The sequence below is a fragment of the Diaphorina citri genome, unplaced genomic scaffold, assembly GCF_000475195.1.
Source record: "Diaphorina citri unplaced genomic scaffold, Diaci psyllid genome assembly version 1.1 scaffold700, whole genome shotgun sequence".
NCBI classification, from domain to species: domain Eukaryota; kingdom Metazoa; phylum Arthropoda; class Insecta; order Hemiptera; family Psyllidae; genus Diaphorina; species Diaphorina citri.
Window position 1 is genome coordinate 122,342 of NW_007378133.1, and position 22,281 is coordinate 144,622.

Here is a 22,281-nt window from a genome sequence, read left to right on the forward strand (position 1 = left end):
TATGTAATTTATACCTAATTAAATTTTTCATTTTGTTTGTTGATTGAAACAGTATTGCAAACATTTTGATTTTTGAGGATATGATTAAGAATTGATTATGTACTGTACTTGTTAGTTAACTCTCATTTAAGGATTTAACTGCTCAAATGTCTTGCATTCTATGAATATGTCGTTTGTGCCAAGCATAACAATCTATTTTTTATTTATTATTATTTTCAAATTATTATTATTATTATTATTATTCTGTAAATATGTTGTTTCATTTGTGTGATTATTATTCAAGAATAGGGAGGCCTAGTAAGACTTTCAGATTTTCATTCTGATGTAGGTTTTTCCAATTATTATTATTTTATTTTTCCAATAGAATATACCCCCCCCCCCCCCCCCCCCCCCCCCGTTTGGTGGGTACCTAGTCCTCATCCTTTGAAATTTGAGTTCCTCTTAATTTGTTATTCAGTACTATATTTTTCGTTTTCTGGGATCTATGATTAGACATGTAGTACGTTTCCCACTCTTTCTCTTGTTTATTGCTAGGAAAAATTCAGCTAACAAGTACCTACTTACTTTTTGGCTAAATGCCCTTTGGGGATGAGCTATTATTTTTTTTCTAATATTTCAAGTACAAAGTGATCTCTATTTCTATTTATTCTATAAGCAAAGCTTTCCTATCTTTAGTAGGTACCTAGTTCGTTGAACTAAAGAGTCTAAAGACCTCCCTCAGAAAAACGAAAGCCCAATGGGATAAATATTAACAAATAATGTTGTGTTAGATATTTTTGCTAAGGTTCATTAAAATCGAACTTGCGGTTCGAGAGCTATCGCGAAACAAATAGACTGACAGACTAATAAAATTGAAAAATCGAGTTCCTTGGACGAAATATATTTTCTTTGAACTAGGTACCTTATATTTTTGATCAATAAATTTATTATTTATTAACATTATTATTTGGAAATGTCCTTGTGTTTATTTAATTTGAAAGGTAAATTTCAGTCGCCAAGCTCGAGCTGGAATTTTCCATTTTCTACCTAAGAAAGACTATGAAGTAAACAAAAAACACAATTTAAATTATTGAAGGAAGGTAGAAGAGAGGAGTATTTTATATTATGGTTAAAGCAAAAGTTTAAATTGAAAGCATTTTGACAGGTGATAGAGAAGAAATCAAGATAATAAATATATTCACATAATATTATGTTGTAATAATTTACTTGTAGTAAAGGTAAACTATCACTAAAAGGGAGTTCAAATAAATAATCTAAATTTTCACAACAAAAATGGCTATATATGTGCTGCTATAAAATTAACAAATACTTATTCGATACTTCCATTAAGTAATACATAAATATGAATGAAATTAATAGCCTAATTTTTTAATGATAAAAAAAGAAAAAAAAAAAACCTTGAAATAGGAATCTATTCATCTTCCTCCATTTTTTCTTCTCTTTCTTTAGATCTATGTTTATTTTTCTTTTTCTTCTTTTTCTTTTTATCTTTCTTGTGTTTCTTTCGTTCTCATTTAGACATGTTACCTATTTTCTCTTGCTTCTCCTTATTGTACTTTTCTAACCTTTCAACCAATTGTTTCTTTGGTCGTACAGCATTAGATCTTGCCTTCCTACAGTTAGGACAGTACCATTTACCTTTGGGTGTATTGGTAACAGCAACACAAGAGAAGTGGAACCACTGGTGTGGACAAAGGTCATTGTCACACATCACCATTTGACCAAATGATACTTGGTTACATAGACAGTATGTAGGTTCATTGGGATCAATAGCCAGATCTTCATCTGGAGGTGGAGTTGCCTCTTTCTCACACTCACGTTGTTGCTTGGTCTTTCTCTTTTTCTTCTTTCCTCCAGATTGTGTGCTTGGTTTCTTGACAACTGCAATGGTAGCAGAGGAGCGTGGAAGTGGTGTACTACTACACTCGATCATCTCACTATCTACCTCTGTGTTCTTCTTCCTTTGTCTTTTCTTAGGAGCAACTGGAGTTTCTGACTGCTGAGTTTTCTCTGTACTGACAGCCTCATCATGTTTCACACTGGTTTCAACAGCCTCTTGTTCTCGCCTACTTGTCACTGATGGTAGGTTGTAAAATATTCCATCAATCTGTCGTGTTTTGCCTTCAATGACATCTTGTACTTGTTGCATGATGCTGAGTTTCTCATCTCCAATTTCTTGGGCTGCAATTAGTGCAACTTGAACTCTTAGTAAATTTCGTTTCCTTGAGAACTGATCTATTTTATTTCCATTTTGACTAGCTATGTGTTCAATTTCTTTCATGTAGGACTGATAGAGCACATCAAGTTCTCTGATCTTGGTCAAATATCTCTGGATCTCATCTGGTAGATTTTCCACTATATCCAGGTATGTCTCCACATAAGGGACTGAGTACATAGCCTCAAGTACAGCTTGGTTCAACATGTTTGGAGATCTGAAACAAAAAAGATAGAATAATAGTCCTAATTATTGAAACATCTCAAAATGGAATTGACAAGAATTCAATTCCAGCATTAAAAACAAGAAGTAGAGGAAGTAGGATCCCAACTCTATTGGTCTTGCACTCATTGATACTGTTGACCTTGGGGTACTTGTGCAGAAGTCATGTCCGTGGAATATTGCTACCAAAGGAACTGGCAAAAACAAGCAGTGACCAGTGTTATTATAGGGTTAGGTTAAACACAAAAAGGAATTTTTACAATTAGAGCAGTGATTAGTGTTATTATAGGGTTAGGTTAAATACAAAAAAGAGCTTTCTTTTCCACGGACATGACTTCTGCATAATTGCCAACCTTGGTAGTAAATGATTATAACTTGAGTAAAAAATAATCATGACCTTGTTGGAAAATTTTTATGGCCTTGGAAGTAATCCATGACCTTGACAGGAAATCAGTATGACCTTGGTAGTGAGTAAGTCTGACATTGGCAATAACCTTGATACCAAGCATTCATAGCCATAAATAAACAAAACATATGTAAGCAATAAGACTTGGTATGCCAATATGCCTGATAAATACAAACTTACTGAGTGGATTACCCTGTAACTGCGGATAAAGCAGATCTAAGAAATTTCAATTTTTTTAAGCATGAAGGTTTGCCACAAAAATATTGGTCCCTAAATAATTATGAAACTATGCTAAATTTTATGACTCAACTTGGATTTGAATCTTGAACCCCCAGATACCAAGGACCACCTCTCTAACCACTAAGGTTCTCTCATACATTACTTACATCAACTATTTTCTAGTAATTTGTCATCAAAAGTCCACTTGCAGTTTTTCAATAGGTCAAGATTCCTGGGGTTATTATTTCAGAGGAAAATCCAAATGGACAGACTCTGCTCCAAGGCATTTTAGATTCAGAAGAGTGTACTTCATTGACCAAGACTCCAGAAGAAATCTGGAATGTAAAATAATTAAAATTTAATCACCTATGTAGTGAGGACTGAGTTGACATGAAAAACGATGTTTTTTGAAGTAGGTAGGTTGTTAGTAGTAGTTCACTTTCCATGAGAAATAGGTACTTACTGTAAATTTGGATGTATTATGATGCTCTTCTTGCAGTACCTAATGGCTGACAAACCCAACTTAGCAGAATGCACTAATGCAGAAAACTGAAAAATTTGCCTACTACTTCATTGACCAAGACTCCAGAAGAAATCTGGAATGTAAAATAATTAAAATTTAATCACCTATGTAGTGAGGACTGAGTTGACATGAAAAACAATGTTTTTTGAAGTAGGTTAGTAGTAGTTCACTTTCCATGAGAAATACTTACTGTAAATTTGGATATATTATGATGCTCTTCTTGCAGTACCTAATGGCTGACAAACCCAACTTAGCAGAATGCACTAATGCAGAAAACTGAAAAATTTGCCTAGGTTGCAAGGCTTTTGCGTCTGAAAAATAGTAAAATTTTGAGATTGCGTTTTTTTTTCCTGCGGAAATAATAAACAATAAACATTTCCCCTCCCTTAGCCCCCTCCCCCTTTGGATTCGTCTGGCGGCTCTCGTAGCTCGAAACTCTCGCTTGGTGTTTTGTAAACGGACCCTAATGAACACCTCTGTGCCACGTGGTAAAATTTTGAGATTGCGTTTTTTTTTTTCCTGCGGAAATAATAAACAATAAACATTTCCCCTCCCTTAGCCCCCCTCCCCTTTGGATTCGTCTGGCGGCTCTCGTAGCTCGAAACTCTCGCTTGGTGTTTTGTAAACGGACCCTAATGAACACCTCTGTGCCACTTCGCTACTTCTCTGTGGTGATTAGAACATAACCTCAAATGAGTTCGCGGGAACTTAAACCGGCAAAAGTCTTTTGAAAAATTTATGAATGAAGTCAATGAAAATGAAGTTTGTACTTTGTAGGATTGTGACAAACTGACAGTCTTTTTATTTTTTTTTTTACTTTTAAATGATTTTATTAATTAATTTTTATTTATATATCAATTTATGTGAATCTCTCCTATTTTTGCCAGTTATCACTAGTTAATCATGTCTTTTTTTCACTTGATGTGACAACAGTGATAAGTTGAAGTACCTACCTGGATGTACCACCCATGATCTGTACATAGTAAAGTGTCATTCCTATGAAAAAATGCCAGTAAGGAGGAGTTTACCAAAGAATTTAGAAGAAGAGTAAGTAATATTTCAGGTCAGATAAATAATAGGAAAAGAGTTTGTAGGATTGTGACAAATTCTTTTTATTTTTTTTACTTTTACATGATTTTATTAATTAATTTCTATTTATATATCAATTTATGTGAATCTCTCCTATTTTTGCCAGTTATCACTAGTTAAGTGGGTCTTTTTTTTCACTTGATGTGACAACAGTGATAAGTAGAAGTACCTACCTGGATGTACCACCCATGATCTGTACATAGTAAAGTGTCATTCCCATGAAAAAATGCCAGTAAGGAGGAGTTTACCAAAGAATTTAGAAGAAGAGTAAGTAATATTTCAGGTCAGATAAATAATAGGAAAAGATAAAAGACAGACCAATAGTTTTTTGAGAGGGGTACTTACCCTTGGTTCCATAGGGTACCTAATTTTGGCACAAACTTTGGTGAAAAATATGCATGAAAATCATCCTGGAAACAGATTGAAATGAGATTTTAGTTTAATGTTACCCATCTGAAATCATGATAACCTGATACTTTCCATCACTATTATATTGTAGACAAACAGTTAATCTATCTGACAGTGATGTTTTATAAGTGGTCATTGACTGTTTGATAGCATACAAGATCTATGGTATCCCAATAATTTAACTAACTTGTCCATGGCCTTGCTACTGTATTTAAATGCAACAAACCCAAATCAGTTGAAAATTCCTGCAATGATCTGTTGTGTCAATGAGGATATTGAGGATGATAAGCAAAGTGCTTACTGGTAAAATTGTGACTTAATTTATTTAAGAAAATAAACAAATGATTTTCATGTTTTCAGCTATGCAGTTGTAAAGGCAGACTATGAAAATGGTGACCTGACAAAAAAAGGTTTCTGTAACAAACAACTGAGACTTCTGCATTCACATCTATCCAGTGATGTATTAGATTCTATAGCACAGATCCAAAGTCAATTGGCTCTGAAAAAGCTCTCTGATGTAAGTTCACAAAACTTTACTTGATTTTTATTAAAACCCATGATGATGTTCACAAAACATCTCCAGTAATCTTGTACAGTTTTCCAAGCATTCTTGATTTTTCTGTATTCACTTCAATTTTGAATAGTAGGTATTATAATATTGTGTGGGAGAGAAACCTTCTTATAAAAACCTCTAAAAAGAAAAATGCACAGACACAAAGGTACACATTTTCTCAGATGATGATGAAGACTACAGTGAGCCTAAAAGCAAACGAAGAAAAACACAACAGAAAAAGAAAAAAGCAGAGAAAAAGTAAGTTTCGTGTTTTTTTTTTTTCTCTCTTTCCACCTTTCTTTCTTATATTTAAGTAATTTTGTTTTTTAAAATTATTATGATAAATTTTGGTCACACAACTGACAACTTTTACTACAACAAAATTATTGTTTTATTTTTTTCAGAGTATCCATCAAAGATGACAACAGTGCAGGCAGATGTGAATATTGTCGCGAAAAACTCGATGACCCCGGGCTAACACTTTTCCAGGGTCATCCCAATGAAGCTAGAGAACATTTGATAGCTCTTACTGATCCCAGTCTGTGTGTGTTTGACGAAACTTCTGATGAAATTGATGATGCTCCCTTGAGTAGGATTACATGTTTCAGTGTTTATGATCAGAATGGACACTTGTGCCCGTTTGACACGGGCTTGGTTGAGAAAAATGTCATTCTAAATTTCTCTGGGTATCTGAAATGTATCACTTCTGAAGATCCAACACCCGAAGGTAAATGAAGAAATATGTGCATTGTACCTTTTTCATTTGTTCTCTCTTTCCTCTTTTTCCCCCTGGCTTGGTTGAGAAAAATGTCATTCTAAATTTCTCTGGGTATCTGAAATGTATTACTTCTGAAGATCCAACACCCGAAGGTAAATGAAGAAATATGTGCATTGTACCTTTTTCATTTGTTCTCTCTTTCCTCTTTTTCCCCCCCACCCCACCTCTCTTGTCTTTATCTTGGTATTATTGGCTGTACCCAAAAATAATCTCGTCACTAGGGGACGTTAAACAGAGAGACCCCACCTCTCTTGTCTTTATCTTGGTATTATTGGCTGTACCCAAAAATAATCTCGTCACTAGGGGACGTTAAACAGAGAGTAGACTAGCGTCTGGCTGTGGGACTATAAACAGGGAGGAGAACAGCTAACCCTAACCAGCCTAGCTAGCTGGCATCTCCTGAACGACAACACCTAGTTATAAATATGTACCTAAATAATACTGCTACACCTCAAGCACAAGATGGATAACAATAACAATGGTTCTCTTCCAGGTGGTATCCCGGTCAAGGAGGTAGGTCCAATCAATGGCTGGTGTATCAATGGGTACGATGGCGGAGAACAGGCTACCATCTCTCTAACGACCGACTTCTCGGAAATCGTTCTCATGGAACCAAGCGAAGAATATCGCCCCTTCATGAAAACCGTCATGGAAAAGATCTACCTCGTGAAACTAGTCATCGAATTGTGTCGCGAAGATGAAAACGCAACGTTTGAAGATCTGCTGAATACGCTGCAAACCGCAACACTCCCAGCAAGCGTTGGTGTGTTAAGCGAAGACCAACTGCTCCGACATGCGCAGTTCATTTGTGACCAAGTCCTTGGGTTTGATGATGCTTCTGAAGGCACGGATGAGACACAACTCATTGTGACACCCTGTATTCGGACACTTATTCAGCTCGCTGGAGTGACATTTGGTCAGAGGAAGAAGCTGATAGCTTCAGAGAGGGGTAGGGTGAAACCTGTGGCGGCTCAGAAACCAACTTGGAGTAAAGCAACCACGACAAGCCTGGTGAGGGATGTGTTTGAGAATTTCTTCAAGGGACAGTTGAATGAGAAACATGAGGGTCCGAGGAAAAAGAGGTGAGATTCATTTCATTATTATTAGAGTTTACTTGTGTCCAAAATCCTATGGTTAAGCTAACCAGAAGATTTAACTTCCAAATAGAAACAATGAGCTAACCAAGTTAAAATTTACCCATCAGATGATGCTTTGCATATTTAGGGTCAAATCAAGGACAGTGATGAAATTCTCCTATATTTACAAACGTTGGCTTTGTTATTGCAGGTGTGGTGTGTGTGAAGCTTGTCAACAACCTGACTGTGGTACGTGTACAGCTTGTCTAGATATGGTCAAGTTCGGAGGCACTGGGAAAGCCAAACAAGCTTGTATCAAACGCCGCTGCCCTAATAAAGCAGTGCAAGATGCAGAAGACTCAGATATTGAACTTGACGGCGATGAAGTTGAAGAGAAAGTTGTGAAAGCTACCACCAAACCATCGTGGAAGATTAAAGTGACTGGCTCAGGGAAGAAGCAAATCGAGTGGCAAGGAGAAGGCGAAGAGATGGATAGTAAACTTTACTACAAGTCTGCCCTAATAGGAGGAGAGGAAGTAAAGGTTGGAGATTATGTTATGGTAGAGAGTGATGATCCTAATAACCCACCCCCAGTGGGTAAAGTCTGCTATATGTACGAGGATATGAAGAACTTCAAGACAAGGAAATGCCACATTCTATGGTTTGCGCGCGGGCAGGAAACTGTGCTAGAAGAGCTAAGTGATCCTCAAGAACTGTTCCTGTTGGAGGCATGTGATGATGTATCACTCAATGCCGTGGCCAACCTCTGCCAGGTGAAACATTTCCCGATAAGTGAGAACTGGGCCATGCAAGGAGGATGTCCTCAGCCTACCCCTCCTGTGGATAGAGAGGATGAGAGGAGTTTCTACTATAGACAGACATATGATCCGCTACATGCAAGGTTCTGTGATGTTCCCAATGAGATGTTCTCGAGTGGCATAGACAAGTATTGTTTCTCCTGTGATAAAGCAGAGGAAGAGGAAGCATTGTCTACACCTAACCTGAGGAACCTTACAGAGCAAGGAACAACCCACGAGTATTATAACTGTGTCTCATATGAAGGAGAACAGTACAAGTTGAAGAGTTGTGTCTATGTCAATCCAGACTGTTTCAAATTCAAATCTAAACCTCAGTCTGCTGTCCAGAACAACAAGAGACCTGTGGAAGATGAAGAACTTTATCCTGAAGCTTACAGGAAGCTGTCAGATTATATGAAAGGGTCCAACGCGTACACTCCGGCTCCATTCGGCATTGGGTATATTGTGGCTATCTTCAAGAAGAAGGGTAAGAAGAATGTGAGTGCCAGTGATGTGTTCCTTACAGTGAAGAAATTCTACAGGCCTGAGAATACACATCGCTCTGTAGAGTTCACATATCAGCTGGACCTGAACAAACTGTATTGGTCTGACGAAGAAGAACAAGTATCACTGAGTGATGTACAAGGCAAGTGTTTCGTCGTGTGTGAAGATAACCTACAGATATCTACAGACAGGTGGAGCTCGCGTGGGCCTCATAGGTTTTACTTCAACGAGGCGTATAATAGCAAGACTGAAGAGTTTACTAACCTTCCTACTGAAGCCCTGTTCCTTGGTAGTGTTAGCAAAGGGAAAGGGAAAGGTAAGAACCAAACGAACAAACCGGAAGAGAAAGATGAGATAACCGAGTGGCCAAGTATCGCGAGACCTTTGAGATGTTTAGAAGTGTTTGCCGGGGCAGGAGGTCTGTCACGTGGTCTAGACAAGAGCGGTGTTGCCAGATCTACATGGGCCATTGAGTTTGACAGCGCCGCAGCTGCTGCATTCAAAATGAACAACCCAGGCTGTACTGTGTTTGTAGATGATTGCAATAAGATTCTACAACGTGTTATAGATAATGAAGTATGGGGGAAAGGTAAGAACCAAACGAACAAACCGGAAGAGAAAGATGAGATAACCGAGTGGCCAAGTATCGCCAGACCTTTGAGATGTTTAGAAGTATTTGCCGGGGCAGGAGGTCTGTCACGTGGTCTAGACAAGAGCGGTGTAGCCAGATCTACATGGGCCATTGAGTTTGACAGCGCCGCAGCCACTGCATTCAAAATGAACAACCCAGGCTGTACTGTGTTTGTAGATGATTGCAATAAGATTCTACAACGTGTTATAGATAATGAAGTATGCGATGATAAGAAGCAGAAGTTACCAAGGAAAGGAGAAGTGGAAATGTTATGTGGAGGACCTCCCTGTCAAGGATTCAGTGGAATGAACCGCTTCAATCAACGTCAATACTCTGCCTTCAAGAACTCTCTCATTGTATCCTACCTCTCCTACTGTGATTACTATCGACCTCGGTTCTTCCTTCTTGAAAATGTTCGCAACTTCGTCGCGTTTAAAAATTCGATGGTGCTGAAGATGACAATGCGATGTTTGACACAGATAGGATACCAGTGTACGTTTGGCACTCTACAAGCAGGACACTTTGGTGTTTCCCAGACCCGACGCCGTGCTATTGTATTGGCTGCTGCACCAGGGGAAGTTCTGCCTTCAAGAACTCTCTCATTGTATCTTACCTCTCCTACTGTGATTACTATCGACCTCGGTTCTTCCTTCTTGAAAATGTTCGCAACTTCGTCGCGTTTAAAAACTCGATGGTGCTGAAGATGACAATGCGATGTTTGACACAGATAGGATACCAATGTACGTTTGGCACTCTACAAGCAGGACACTTTGGTGTTTCCCAGACCCGACGCCGTGCTATTGTATTGGCTGCTGCACCAGGGGAAGTACTACCCAAGTATCCAGAACCTTGGACTGTCTTCTCACCACGGACTTCACAACTCAATGTCACCATTTCCAAGAAGACCTACGTTAGTACTTGCAAGTGGACTCAGTCAGCTCCCTATAGGACCATCACTGTACGAGATGTCATGTCGGACCTACCAGAGATACAGAATGGCTGCAAGATGGAAGAGTTACCTTACAAGGAGAATGCACTGTCACACTTCCAAAGAGAGGTAAGACAGTGGTTGCTTAGTATTTATTTCCCCACTAACTTTTCCTTTATCTTGAGGAAGGTCATGAGTTCGTTGTAAGCTTTCCAAATTAAGTCGAAAATTATTACCCAGTCATTCGGTCATACACAAAAAGCCCACTCCGAGGCTTAGGTTTAGCGGCAATTACCCCAAAAGATGGGTTATGTTTATTTATACGAATCTACCCAATCATTCAATGGCTGTCTTTTCCAGTCTTTAAGAGCACCCTTTTCGTGTACTTAAAGCCAAAAAAATTTAGAAGAAAAAGAAACTATTTGACCAAAACTCACAACTGAAGTAGAACTTTATAACTTCCATTTAAATAACATAAATGTCTACTTATGGTGGTCCCTGCTCACGGATAGGTAAGTATATGTCTAAAAACAAATTTTAATAAAAACCTCCTCACAACTCTTTCTCAGATGAGGAAACATGTGGAAAAGCCCACCATCATTTCGGATCACATCTGCAAAGACATGGCTCCCCTAGTACAGGCCCGTATCAAACATATTCCCACGGGAGAGGGCTCTGATTGGAGGGATTTGCCCAACATCGAAGTGCGACTCAAAGATGGAACTTACACAAAGAAATTGTAAGTAAAAAAAGAAGAGAATTCAGAATTTGTTAAAAACCAAACCGGTGTCCTAAATTGTCAATACATAGAGATAGAAAGAAAGTGCAAGAAAAGAAAACATAACTAGAAAATACCCACATAGACGCCTATAAGAACTTAAAAACTAACTTCGAACTAAAAGCAAAGTCAAGAGAGGTTTGAAATTTATCGTAAAAACAGAGGTTTTATCGTCCCACAGTCGAAGAGAGAAGGATGACACGATAGGAGAAAGTCAGCCCTTCTGAGAACGCACATTATCTGTTTAGCATAAAGTGTGCCTCGGGCGGGAATCTAACCTTCGACCTAGCGCTTACAAGGCAGACGCGCTATCCAAGCTAACCCGGGGCGGACTTTATCCTAAACTGACCTGATGTGAAAAATATTCATGCTGGAGGGGATATGCTTCATAAATGTCTTACACAATGGAACGAGCTACATACATTATCTGAAGAAAATGCCCACAAAGCTCATGTTGCTGACGAGAAAATAAATGCAATATGTAACCATACAAATTTACAGCTGTCTCAAATGATGAAGTTGTGTTTCTCACTGAACTTACTTCCTAAACCGTTCGTTCTGGGAACGGCTGGCTTTCTCATATCCTGTCCTTCTCTCTTCAATTTCGGGACGATAAGACCTCAGCAGTTACTACAGTTCCCTCTATCAAACCTCGCTTGAATAAATAAACAAATAAAAAATCATGATTGCAGTTTGATTTTTTATTCAATCATTTCTGTTATACTCATACCCATAAAATACACGAGACCTTGTTTAGACTGCTGGGGTAAAGGGACTTCTTAGTCTCATTCGGACAGGATGAACAAGGTATATTCTATTCTATCTGTTTAGGATAAAGTCCGCCCCGGGTGGGAATCGAACCTGCGATATAGCTCTTAGAAGGCAGACGCGCTATCCTCCAAAGTAACTAGGCTGAAAATAGGTCAAAATGTTTCCACGATTACACACCCACGAATACACAAGAAAACTCCATGTCCCTATTAAAAACGAGACTTATTTGTATAAGTCCCCCATTATCAAGGCTGTGGCTTTATTCAACCAGAGCCTTGATAATAACTAGCTTTTTATTAGGGTAACACGGCAGTTATTGCTGCTACTGAGTTCTATACACATTCAAGAATGTGTTGTAATTGGAACTGAGACGTTAGTACATATATATAAAAAAAAACAGCTAGATTTTTTATTCAGCCAACCTCTTTTGTTTCCTCAGACAATACACTCACAATGACATGAAGAACGGAAAGTCGAGCACGGGAGCATTGCGCGGTGTTTGTTCTTGTGCCACGTCTGCCAAAACCCCGTGTGATCCTCTGGCCCGTCAGTTTGGTACGCTCATACCGTGGTGCCTACCCCATACGGGTAATAGACATAACAACTGGTGCGGATTGTATGGCCGATTGCAGTGGAATGGATTCTTTAGTACCACCATCACCAATCCTGAACCCATGGGCAAACAGGTAATTTATACTTTCTATTGTTTTCTATCTTTCGTTTTTCTCCTTGATTTTGTTCTTCCTTTTATAACACCTTGCTATTCTTTCACTTGAGCTGCTTTCCTGAAAGCATCTTCACAACTTACAACTCGTAGATTCGTTTGAGTTTAACTCATGTTTTGGGGCTGTTTTTATGCCCCTACACCTAAGCCTTGAATGAATGAATGAATGAAAGTTTTTATTGTTTATTTATACAATTTGTATGTTAACAATGTTAGCTTAATTCTAATACGTACTTATAAGTGCAAGAAAAGAAAACATAACTAGAAAATACCCACATAGACACCTATAAGAACTTAAAAACTAACTTCGAACTAAAAGCAAAGTCAAGAGAGGTTTGAAATTTATTGTAAAAACAGAGGTTTTATCGTCCCACAGTCGAAGAGAGAAGGATGACAGGATAGGAGAAAGTCAGCCCTTCTGAGAACGCACATTATCTGTTTAGGATAAAGTGTGTCTCGGGCGGGAATCTAACCTTCGACCTAGCGCTTACAAGGCAGACGCGCTATCCAAGCTAACCCGGGGCGGACTTTATCCTAAACTGAAGGTTCGTTCTGGGAACGGCTGGCTTTCTCATATCCTGTCCTTCTCTCTTCGATTTCGGGACGATAAGACCTCAGCAGTTACTACAGTTCCCTCTCTCAAATCTCGCTTGAACAAATAAATAAATCATGATTGCAGTTTGATTTTTTATTCAATCAATCATTTCTGTTATACCCATACCCATAAAATAAACGAGACCTTGTTTAGACTGCTGGGGTAAAGGGACTTCTTAATCTCATTCGGACAGGATGAACAAGGTATATTCTATTCTATGTGTTTAGGATAAAGTCCGCCCCGGGCGGGAATCGAACCTGCGATATAGCTCTTAGAAGGCAGGAGCGCTACTCCCCTCCAAACTCTGAAAATAGGTCAAAATGTTTCTACGATTACACAAGAAAACTCCATGTCCCTATTAAAAAGGAGACTTATTTGTATAATAAGTCCCCCATTATCAAGGCTATGGCTTTATTCAACCAGAGCCTTGATAATAACTAGCTTTTTATTAGGGTAACACGTCAGTTATTGCTGCTACTGAGTTCTATACACATTCAGAAATGTGTTGTAATTGGAACTGAGACGTTAGTACATATATATATAAAAAAACAGCTAGATTTTTTATTCAGCCAACCTCTTTTGTTTCCTCAGACAATACACTCACAATCTGATGTGAAAAATATTCATGCCGGAGGGGATATGCTTCATAAATGTCTTACACAATGGAACGAGCTACATACATTATCCGAAGAAAATGCCCACAAAGCTCATGTTGCTGATGAGAAAATAAATGCAATATGTAACCATACAAATTTACAGCTGTCTCAAATGATGAAGTTGTGTTTCTCACTGAACTTACTTCCTAAACTTGTTGACAAAACCAAGGCAGTCATTAACCAAACTAGTAAGTTTATTTAATAACCACCAGGTCTCTAGTTGACTTTGTAGTTGCTGAGCAATCTGAACATTCTTACTTGGATGTTAAATATATTTTAACGTAAGTCTTTAGACTCAAACTATAACATTTTTTGACATGTTTCCAAGCTCAGACCATTTTGCTTGATATAAAATAGAGCTGGAGAGATTGACAGTTGAGATGAACTACACATCTTTTTCAAATATTAACAATTCTCAAACTATACCATTTTTTGACATGTTTCAAAGCTCAGACCATTTTGCTTGATATAAAATAGAGCTGGAGAGATCGACAGTTGAGATGAACTACACATCTTTTTCAAATATTAACAATCCACTTACAATCATCTACCCACCTACCATAATTTACATTTTCTTTACAAAGGGCTGAGAATTTTAATTTAATCAATTTTATGTTGCAGAAAGTTTGGAAGTGCTATTCCAAGATATAGAGAACTCATTGACATATCTGGAAGAAATAGTCATAATACAGAAAGTACAAGAAACTCAACTAGAAAGAAGATTCAAGTTGGCCATGCATAAAGAAAATAAGTTAAAGCATTTGGAGACCTTGAGAGGTAAATATGCAGTAGAAAATCAGAACAATATGACAAAGGTGATCCAACTCAGAATGTAAAACAAATACCTTTAAAAAGTAATATGTAATAACATTTGTCATTTTGTCTTTTTTAGGAAGCCTGGAGCGAAATTACAATGAAGAAGTCAAAAGAATTGAAGAAAAGAAAGCCATTCTGTCAAAAGAAAGGCAAAAAACATTTGAAGAGGCATTCAAACAAGACTTGGAAATTTACAAGCAGAAAGAACAATATGACAATGGTGATCCAACTCAGAATGTAAAACAAATACCCTTAAAAAGTAATATGTAGTAACATTTGTCATTTTGTCTTTTTTAGGAAGCCTGGAGCGAAATTACAATGAAGAAGTCAAAAGTATTGAAGAAAAGAAAGCCATTCTGTCAAAAGAAAGGCAAAAAACATTTGAAGAGGCATTCAAACAAGACTTGGAAATTTACAAGCAGACAGCACCACCATCACCAATCCTGAACCCATGGGCAAACAGGTAATTTATGATTTCTATTGTTTTCCATCTTTAGTTTTTCTCCTTAGTTTTTTTCTTCCTTTTATAACACCTTGCTATTCTTTCACTTGAGCTGCTTTCCTGAAAGCATCTTCACAACTTACAACTCGTAGATTCGTATGAGTTTAACTCATGTTTTGGGGCTGTTTTTATGCCCCTACACCTAAGCTTCAGCGTGGGCTTTTTGTGTACGTCTCTCACAACTTTGTACTACTTCACATTTTACAAAATTCCGATGTCACAACAATGTTATTATTATAATATTAATGATAAGGGACGTTTTTAAAAGGGTTTCTTCTCGAACCACCAACATCCAAATCCGAAGTCCACGAAAATTTTGACCTACTATAGGGAACATATTTTACAGTTATAACGATATAGGAGGAATTTTAATTGTGTTAAGCATAAATGCTTGTCACAAATGTCGTTCCCCACTTAATATACTACGCTAAATTTTATGACATGACTTGGACTCGAACCACCAACCTCCAGATTCAAAGGCCACCGTGCTAACCACTGCACCACTGAGGTTGGTTATAACGATATACACACCTTTCTATTCCCCAGGGCCGTGTGTTACATCCAGAGCAACATCGCGTGGTGAGTGTACGGGAGTGTGCCAGGTCCCAAGGATTCCCTGATCATCACAAGTTCCATGGAACCATCCTGGAGAAACATCGACAGGTAAGGAGAAAAAAAAACTATTCCAATGCCCGCCACACACATTCAAGCACTCTTGACAGGCGGCTTGTCAAGCAAGAAGCTTGAACGTGTGTGGCGGAAAAAAAATAACAGTCAACAGACAGCCTGAATTGCCGCCTGTTGTTTGATTAAAATTCAATCATTCAACCTGCCTGTTTTTGTGTGTTGGGCATAAGGAATAAGGTTCCTAAGAATATAAGAATCTGATGTCCCTGTTGGTATCAAACAATACAAATTTAGATATCAACTGACTTCAGAACTCACCTACTAAGACAGATGTTTAAAATGAAGTTTTTTTTTTACTAGTAATCTTTATGCTTGATCTTACCACAGAGAGTTTTCAGTTCATCCAGAGCTTAAGAAATACTGGCCTGTGTAAATCAAATATAGGTGACGTCAAAGAAAACCCTTGACACTTTGTTAACTCTCAGTGGATCGGGCATTAGAGGATTATCTAACGATAAGGCAGTTATTTATTTTGATTTTCTTTTCCAGGTGGGAAATGCAGTACCTCCTCCTATGGGAGAGGCATTGGGTCGAGAAATCAAGAGAGCCCTTGCCGAAAAAGAAAAGAAGGTCGAGGAGAAGAAGAAAGCGGAGGAGGAGAGTGTGAAGCAAACTGAAGAAGAACAGAAGGGAAAAGAGGAAACGGAGAAAGAAGAACCCATTCAAGAAGATGAAAAGGAAGGAAATGAAGAAGTCATGAGAGAAGATGAAAACAAAGAGAATGATGATAGAAAGAAAGGTGAAATTGAGGATAAGGAAGAAGATGGCAAAGAAAACAAATCAAGTGAAACGAGTGCTGATCAGGAAATTGATGAAGTAATGACAGCAGACGAAACTAAAGATTAAGGAAAAACTGTATTGACGCCATAAGAAAAAACATTTTCTTGTGTTAGATAATGTTCTTCTTGGTTTAGAAGGCTAAATTGAACTTTGTTTTTATTTTAACTACATATTTGTTTTTATTATTTTTTTTTACGTATTTTATACCACTGTGGGTTTTTGTACATATGATTTTAACGTAATTTTTACCATTTTGAGTTTTTGTAAAGATGATTTTAACGTAACGAAGTTCAGCAACTTTTGACATGAGTATTTTATAACTTGTAAATAGTGCAGTTAATTTTATTATTTTTCGGAATGTTTTAAAGTTTAAACCATAATGAACTGCCGTCATGCCTGTTTTTAAACTGGTAAATTCGTGGGTAGGTTTAAATGTCAGTATTCGTACTAATTGTATTTTTGCAAAGTGGGGAAGCAATTTTTACAAGCCCTGTCCAAAAATTGAAATAAATGTTTACACGTATTATCCGTCACAATCATACTGTTGATTTTTATTCCGGAGTGAACGACATACGTAAAATTGTTTAAGTAAAAAAATAATAATAATAAGGGTCTTTTCTTTCTAAAGACAATATGTAATTATTTAATTATGTTGGGTATCTTATACTCTTCAAAGGAAACATGACTGGAAGATGGGTAGGTACCTAGATACTTTTTATCTCTGGGTTTCACGGTTTCCTAGCACCTAGTAAGGGTTTTGTTGAATACAAAGTGGGCCTATCGAAGTAGGGAAGATAAAATCCTTTGAAACCTAAAATCCCGAGTAATGGTAAAACCGTCTAAACTTAAACGTCCTAGCTTGAGCCGCCCCTTATTAGACCTTGGGATCCGCATTTTTTGCAAGGTTATCCAATGACGTTAAAATGTAGTGGATAGGACGCAAAATCTGATGAATGAAAAGTGAAGCTAACTGATAGCCAAGAACCAGAACACTGCATTTTATTTTGCACAAAATTCTTGTAGCCAAAACCAAATGTCAGCCCAAAAGCGATCATCCTAGGGCTGATTGAAGGCTGACGAAAAACGCCCCGTGGCCCCGTCTGCACACGGGAAAAGGCGAAGAAGAAGAAGAAGAAGGTGTAGGGGTTGGTAAACGGAAAGGCATGGGTTCTAATCCCAGGAATATTGCTCTCAATTATTGAACAAACAAACTCTTACCAAATAGTCTTTAGAAATTAATAGTTCTAAGGAATGTAAAACATATTTGGATGATAATAATAATAATAATGTTGATGTTGTTGTGGAGGTGATTGTGTTGAAAGCAGAGTTAAGAGACTATCATATACACAATTACTATGACCAGGATCACCAGAATGACACTAGAGCAGATCAATTTTCTTATGCGCTTCTTTCTCTGAAAACAGGAGGAAAACATTTTTTACTTCCATGCTTAATATTTTTATTACAACCACAGTGGACTCTGAATCTGGAGTTTGGTGGTTCAAGTCCAACTCAAGTCATAAAATTTAGGTAAGGGAAAAGTTCAATTTCAACCATAAACTGGTTGAAATTGTGTTATTAACTTAATTGTATTAACTCAAATAATAATTCAGCAAAAAACATTCAGAGATAACAAAGGAAATAAACTTAATAACATACCTGTCTTTGATATGCTGTAAAAAGTTCATCAGTACCACTCTCTATATTTCCTGCTGTTCTGTCAATTGCATCCTCTATGGAAACTGTAAAACAAATTGAAATTCCATTAAGTAAGTATTATTATTATCCATAGATTTGAACAAAGGTATACATAGTCCTGCCATAAGTTCTGTTACATATATTTTCCGTTAGCCTGCATGGAAATACTTGCAATCAAATTTAATGTAAACAGTGAATACTAAGCTTCATTATGTGGCTCAGTTGGAGTTTTGATTGAACAATGCACGGAAGAAAATTAGACTTGAACGATGAAAAGAAATACCTGCCAAGACTTTCAGGTCATTTTCCTAGACAACTACCTATAGATTGATGCTTACCTATAGATTCTCCTTGCTGATTGATCATTCCATTCAAGTCCTTCATGATTTGATTGACATCCATAACATTCTCTTCAATCTGCTGCATTCTAATCTGTCTGTCCACCGCAACATCACGTTCAAGCTCCAGATTATGTTGAACGATCATTTGAGATACTGCAGACTCCTCATTTTCACCTCCTGTATTGCCATTGTCTTCTAATTGTTTTACTTCTGGGTTATTTGGTAATGGAGCATATTTCATTTTTGTTGAGAATTCCTGCAAGAGATGAAACAAATGATTAGATCAGTAAATGTTTGTCTGATTTTCACAAAAGGGGTCAGCAGTAGGTACTACAGGGCTAGTTCAAAGTTGTGAGATAATTAAGGGACTTTAATTGTGTTGTGCATTCATGCTTTAAAATGTGATTCCCCTGTGAAGTAATATGAAAGTATGCCTACAATATGATCCAAAACACCATCAATGTACTGTCATTTTTTTTCTATTTACAGTACCTATGTATTGAGAGTGTGGCGATGATATAAATATCAATTAATTACTTACTTACCCTTTGCACAGTATTATATTCCATTACAACTTCCCGGAACTTCTCGCTCAACTTTCCACCTTGTAATTGAGACAATTTGTCCAATTTCTTGATTAATTGTACCAGTTCTTGAACTTTCTTGTGGGTGTCTGTTACTATCTTGGTACTGGCAGTTTCAACATTTTGACTGGAAAAAAGAAATTGTAAAAAGTTAATAATTAGAAAAACATTGAGTTTATTTGGAGTAAGTAACACCTAACAACTTTTAGCTAAATGATTTACACCTAACAACTTTTAGCTAAATGATTTTCTCTATCTTTTTGTGGTTAGCTTACTAGCAGAACAGATCAGTGCTTAGAAGCAGTGTTCCTAACCCTAGGATACTAGGACTTTAATTGTGTTGTGCATTCATGCTTTGAAATGTCATTCCTCTGTGAAGTAATATGAAAGTATGCCTACAATATGATCCAAAACACCATCAATGTACTGTCATTTTTTTTCTATTTACGATACCTATGTATTGAGAATGTGGCGATGATAGAAATATCAATTAATTACTTACCCTTTGCACAGTATTATATTCCATTACAACTTCCCTGAACTTCTCGCTCAACTTTCCGCCTTGTAATTGAGACAATTTGTCCAATTTCTTGATTAATTGAACCAGTTCTTGAACTTTCTTGTGGGTATCTGTTACTATCTTGGTACTGGCAGTTTCAACATTTTGACTGGAAAAAGTTAATAGTTAATAATTAGAAAAACATTGAGTTTATTTGGAGTAAGTAACACCTAACAACTCTTGGCTAAATGATTTTCTCTATCTTTTTGTGGTTAGCTTACTAGCAGAACAGATCAGTGCTTAGAAGCAGTGTTCCTAACCCTAGGATACTAGTACCTAAGTAATTTTCATATGGAGTAATTAAAGGCCCAAATTCTAGGACCAAGTTGTCTGATACTTACACACTATTTCGTAAAATGGTGTTGTCATATTTAGTTCCTATTTTTAGTAATTTTCATATGGAGAAATTAAAGGCCCAAATTCTAGGACCAAGTTGTCTGATACTTACACACTATTTCGTAAAATGGTGTTGTCATATTTAGTTCCTATTTTTGGTATGTATCTCTTGATAATCCCAAGACTTTCAATTAGATTGTTAATGTTTGCAGTTATTTCATCCATCAATTTGTTTTTGACTGAAACAGGATCATTGACTATCGCTCCATAGTTCTTTTGGTTCACGTTCAAATTATCTCCAGAAGACATGATTGCTTAGTATTACACACACAATGAACTGATTCACGATTTTCACAAATATGATTCAAAGGGGGAAGGCAGAGAGAAGGAGTACTTGCAAGTGGACTCAGTCAGCTCCCTACAGGACCATCACTGTACGAGATGTCATGTCGGACCTACCAGAGATACAGAATGGCTGCAAGATGGAAGAGTTACCTTACAAGGAGAATGTTATTTAATAACCACCAGGTCTCTAGTTGACTTTGTAGTTGCTGAGCAATCTGAACATTCTTACTTCGATGTTAAATATATTTTAACGTAAGTCTTTAGACTCAAACCTCAAACTATACCATTTTTTGACATGTTTCAAAGCTCAGACCATTTTGCTTGATATAAAATAGAGCTGGAGAGATTGACAGTTGAGATGAACTACACATCTTTTTCAAATATTAACAATAAGACTGGAAGAGAGAAGTAGTCTATTCTGAGCAGTTATGTAATCACAAACACATGAGTCATGTTCAGGGATTTAAAGCAGAAAACTTCTTTGTTGAAATTAGATTTAGGAACCAGATGTGTTGGTGAAGAGTTCTCTGAAGACCCACAGTTGATTACGTTGAATCTTTTGCAAATTTTCACACTTAATATTGAATTCGAAGTAAACGGGGAAAAAATAATCACCAGAGAATCATAAGGTTCAAGAGAGAAAGAATTTTCAGTGTTCGTTTCCTGGACAAAGATTCTGACTTTCTGACTTAATTGCACAAATCATCAAAGGAAGAAATGGTTTTAAATATTGGAAGAAGATCAGTGCTAATAGGTCAGAGAGAAGTCTATTCTGAGCAGTTATGTAATCACAAACACATGAGTCATGTTCAGGGATTAAAGCAGAAAACTTCTTTGTTGAAATTAGATTTAGGAACCAAATGTGTTGAAGAGTTCTCTGAAGACCCACAGTTGATTACGTTGAATCCTTTGCAAATTTTCACACTTAATAATCTTAATATTGAATTCGAAGTAAACGGGGAAAAAATAATCACCAGAGAACCATAAGGTTCAAGAGAGAAAGAAACAGTGTTCGTTTCCTGGACAAAGATTCTGACTTGATTGCACAAATCATCAAAAGAAGAAATGGTTTTAAATATTGGAAGAAGAAAACTGCTAATAGGTATTAGGTATTTGATTCCCAAAGAAAATTGGAATTGGAAATTAAGGCAAAGAAAGAAAAAAAGAAAACTACAGAAACCAGAAACCTCCGGAAAACGAAAACTTTTTTTTTTTCAAAATCAAATATGGCGGTGTTATTTCCAAGGAGGTGAAAAATTGATAATGTCGACTTCTTCTAAAGTGAAGCCAAATTGATAAGAGCGATTGTATCCACCTAGGTACTTGAGGCCGTGGTTATGAACAGGGCTGAGATATGCCATTCTGAGATGTTCTTGGCAAGTGGAAAATGATGTGGTAACTTAACACAGATGTTGGTGGGACGTTAAACAGGGAGTAGACCAGCTTAGTCTGGCTGGGGGACTATAAACAGTGAGTATACCAGCCTGAATTTCCTTTGCTAAAGAAATAGCAAAGGTTTAGTCGAAGGGCATCCATTCGGAAAATTCTTGTACCCAAAACCAAATGTCAGCCCAAAAGCAATCACCCTAGGGCTGACGAAAAACGCCGGCCCCGTCTGCACACGGGAAAAGGCGAAGAAGAAGGTGTAGGGGTTGGTAAACGGAAAGGCATGGGTTCTAATCCCAGGAATATTGAACAAACAAACTCTTACCAAATAGTCTTTAGAAATTAATAGTCTAAGGAATGTACAAACATATTTG

General features: G+C 37.2%; 2 protein-coding genes and 1 pseudogene across 3 annotated transcripts; 1 reads left to right on the top strand and 2 right to left on the bottom strand.

Annotated features, from left to right (window-relative positions):
• Window positions 1-1,066: 1,066 nt before the first annotated feature.
• LOC103511312 lies at window positions 1,067-3,938 on the bottom strand (annotated as a pseudogene).
• A 1,703-nt stretch (window positions 3,939-5,641) lies between these two features.
• LOC103511315 (DNA (cytosine-5)-methyltransferase PliMCI-like) lies at window positions 5,642-17,197 on the top strand. Its single transcript, XM_026825114.1, is given in 11 exon segments — window positions 5,642-5,664; window positions 5,837-5,893; window positions 6,040-6,362; window positions 6,907-7,495; window positions 7,701-9,106; window positions 9,380-9,913; window positions 10,153-10,478; window positions 10,919-11,088; window positions 12,338-12,584; window positions 15,738-15,854; window positions 16,368-17,197. Coding segments are annotated over 11 exon segments (4,149 nt in total). The 3' UTR covers window positions 16,725-17,197.
• A 597-nt stretch (window positions 17,198-17,794) lies between these two features.
• LOC103511313 (syntaxin-12) lies at window positions 17,795-21,699 on the bottom strand. Of its 2 annotated transcripts, none has more exons than XM_008476031.3 (6): window positions 21,288-21,699; window positions 20,289-20,564; window positions 19,243-19,408; window positions 18,695-18,953; window positions 18,318-18,400; window positions 17,795-18,072 (listed from the first exon to the last, which is right to left on the bottom strand). In XM_008476031.3, exons 2-6 carry the CDS (start codon window positions 20,483-20,485, stop codon window positions 17,986-17,988), a joined length of 792 nt encoding a protein of 263 aa, XP_008474253.1. In that variant the 5' UTR covers window positions 20,486-20,564; window positions 21,288-21,699; the 3' UTR covers window positions 17,795-17,985. The 2 variants fall into 2 exon arrangements, with proteins under 2 accessions (XP_008474253.1, XP_026680916.1); XM_026825115.1 differs by lacking the exon at window positions 21,288-21,699 and adding an exon at window positions 20,913-21,194 and having other exon boundaries at window positions 20,289-20,554.
• Between the last annotated feature and the right edge of the window lie 582 nt (window positions 21,700-22,281).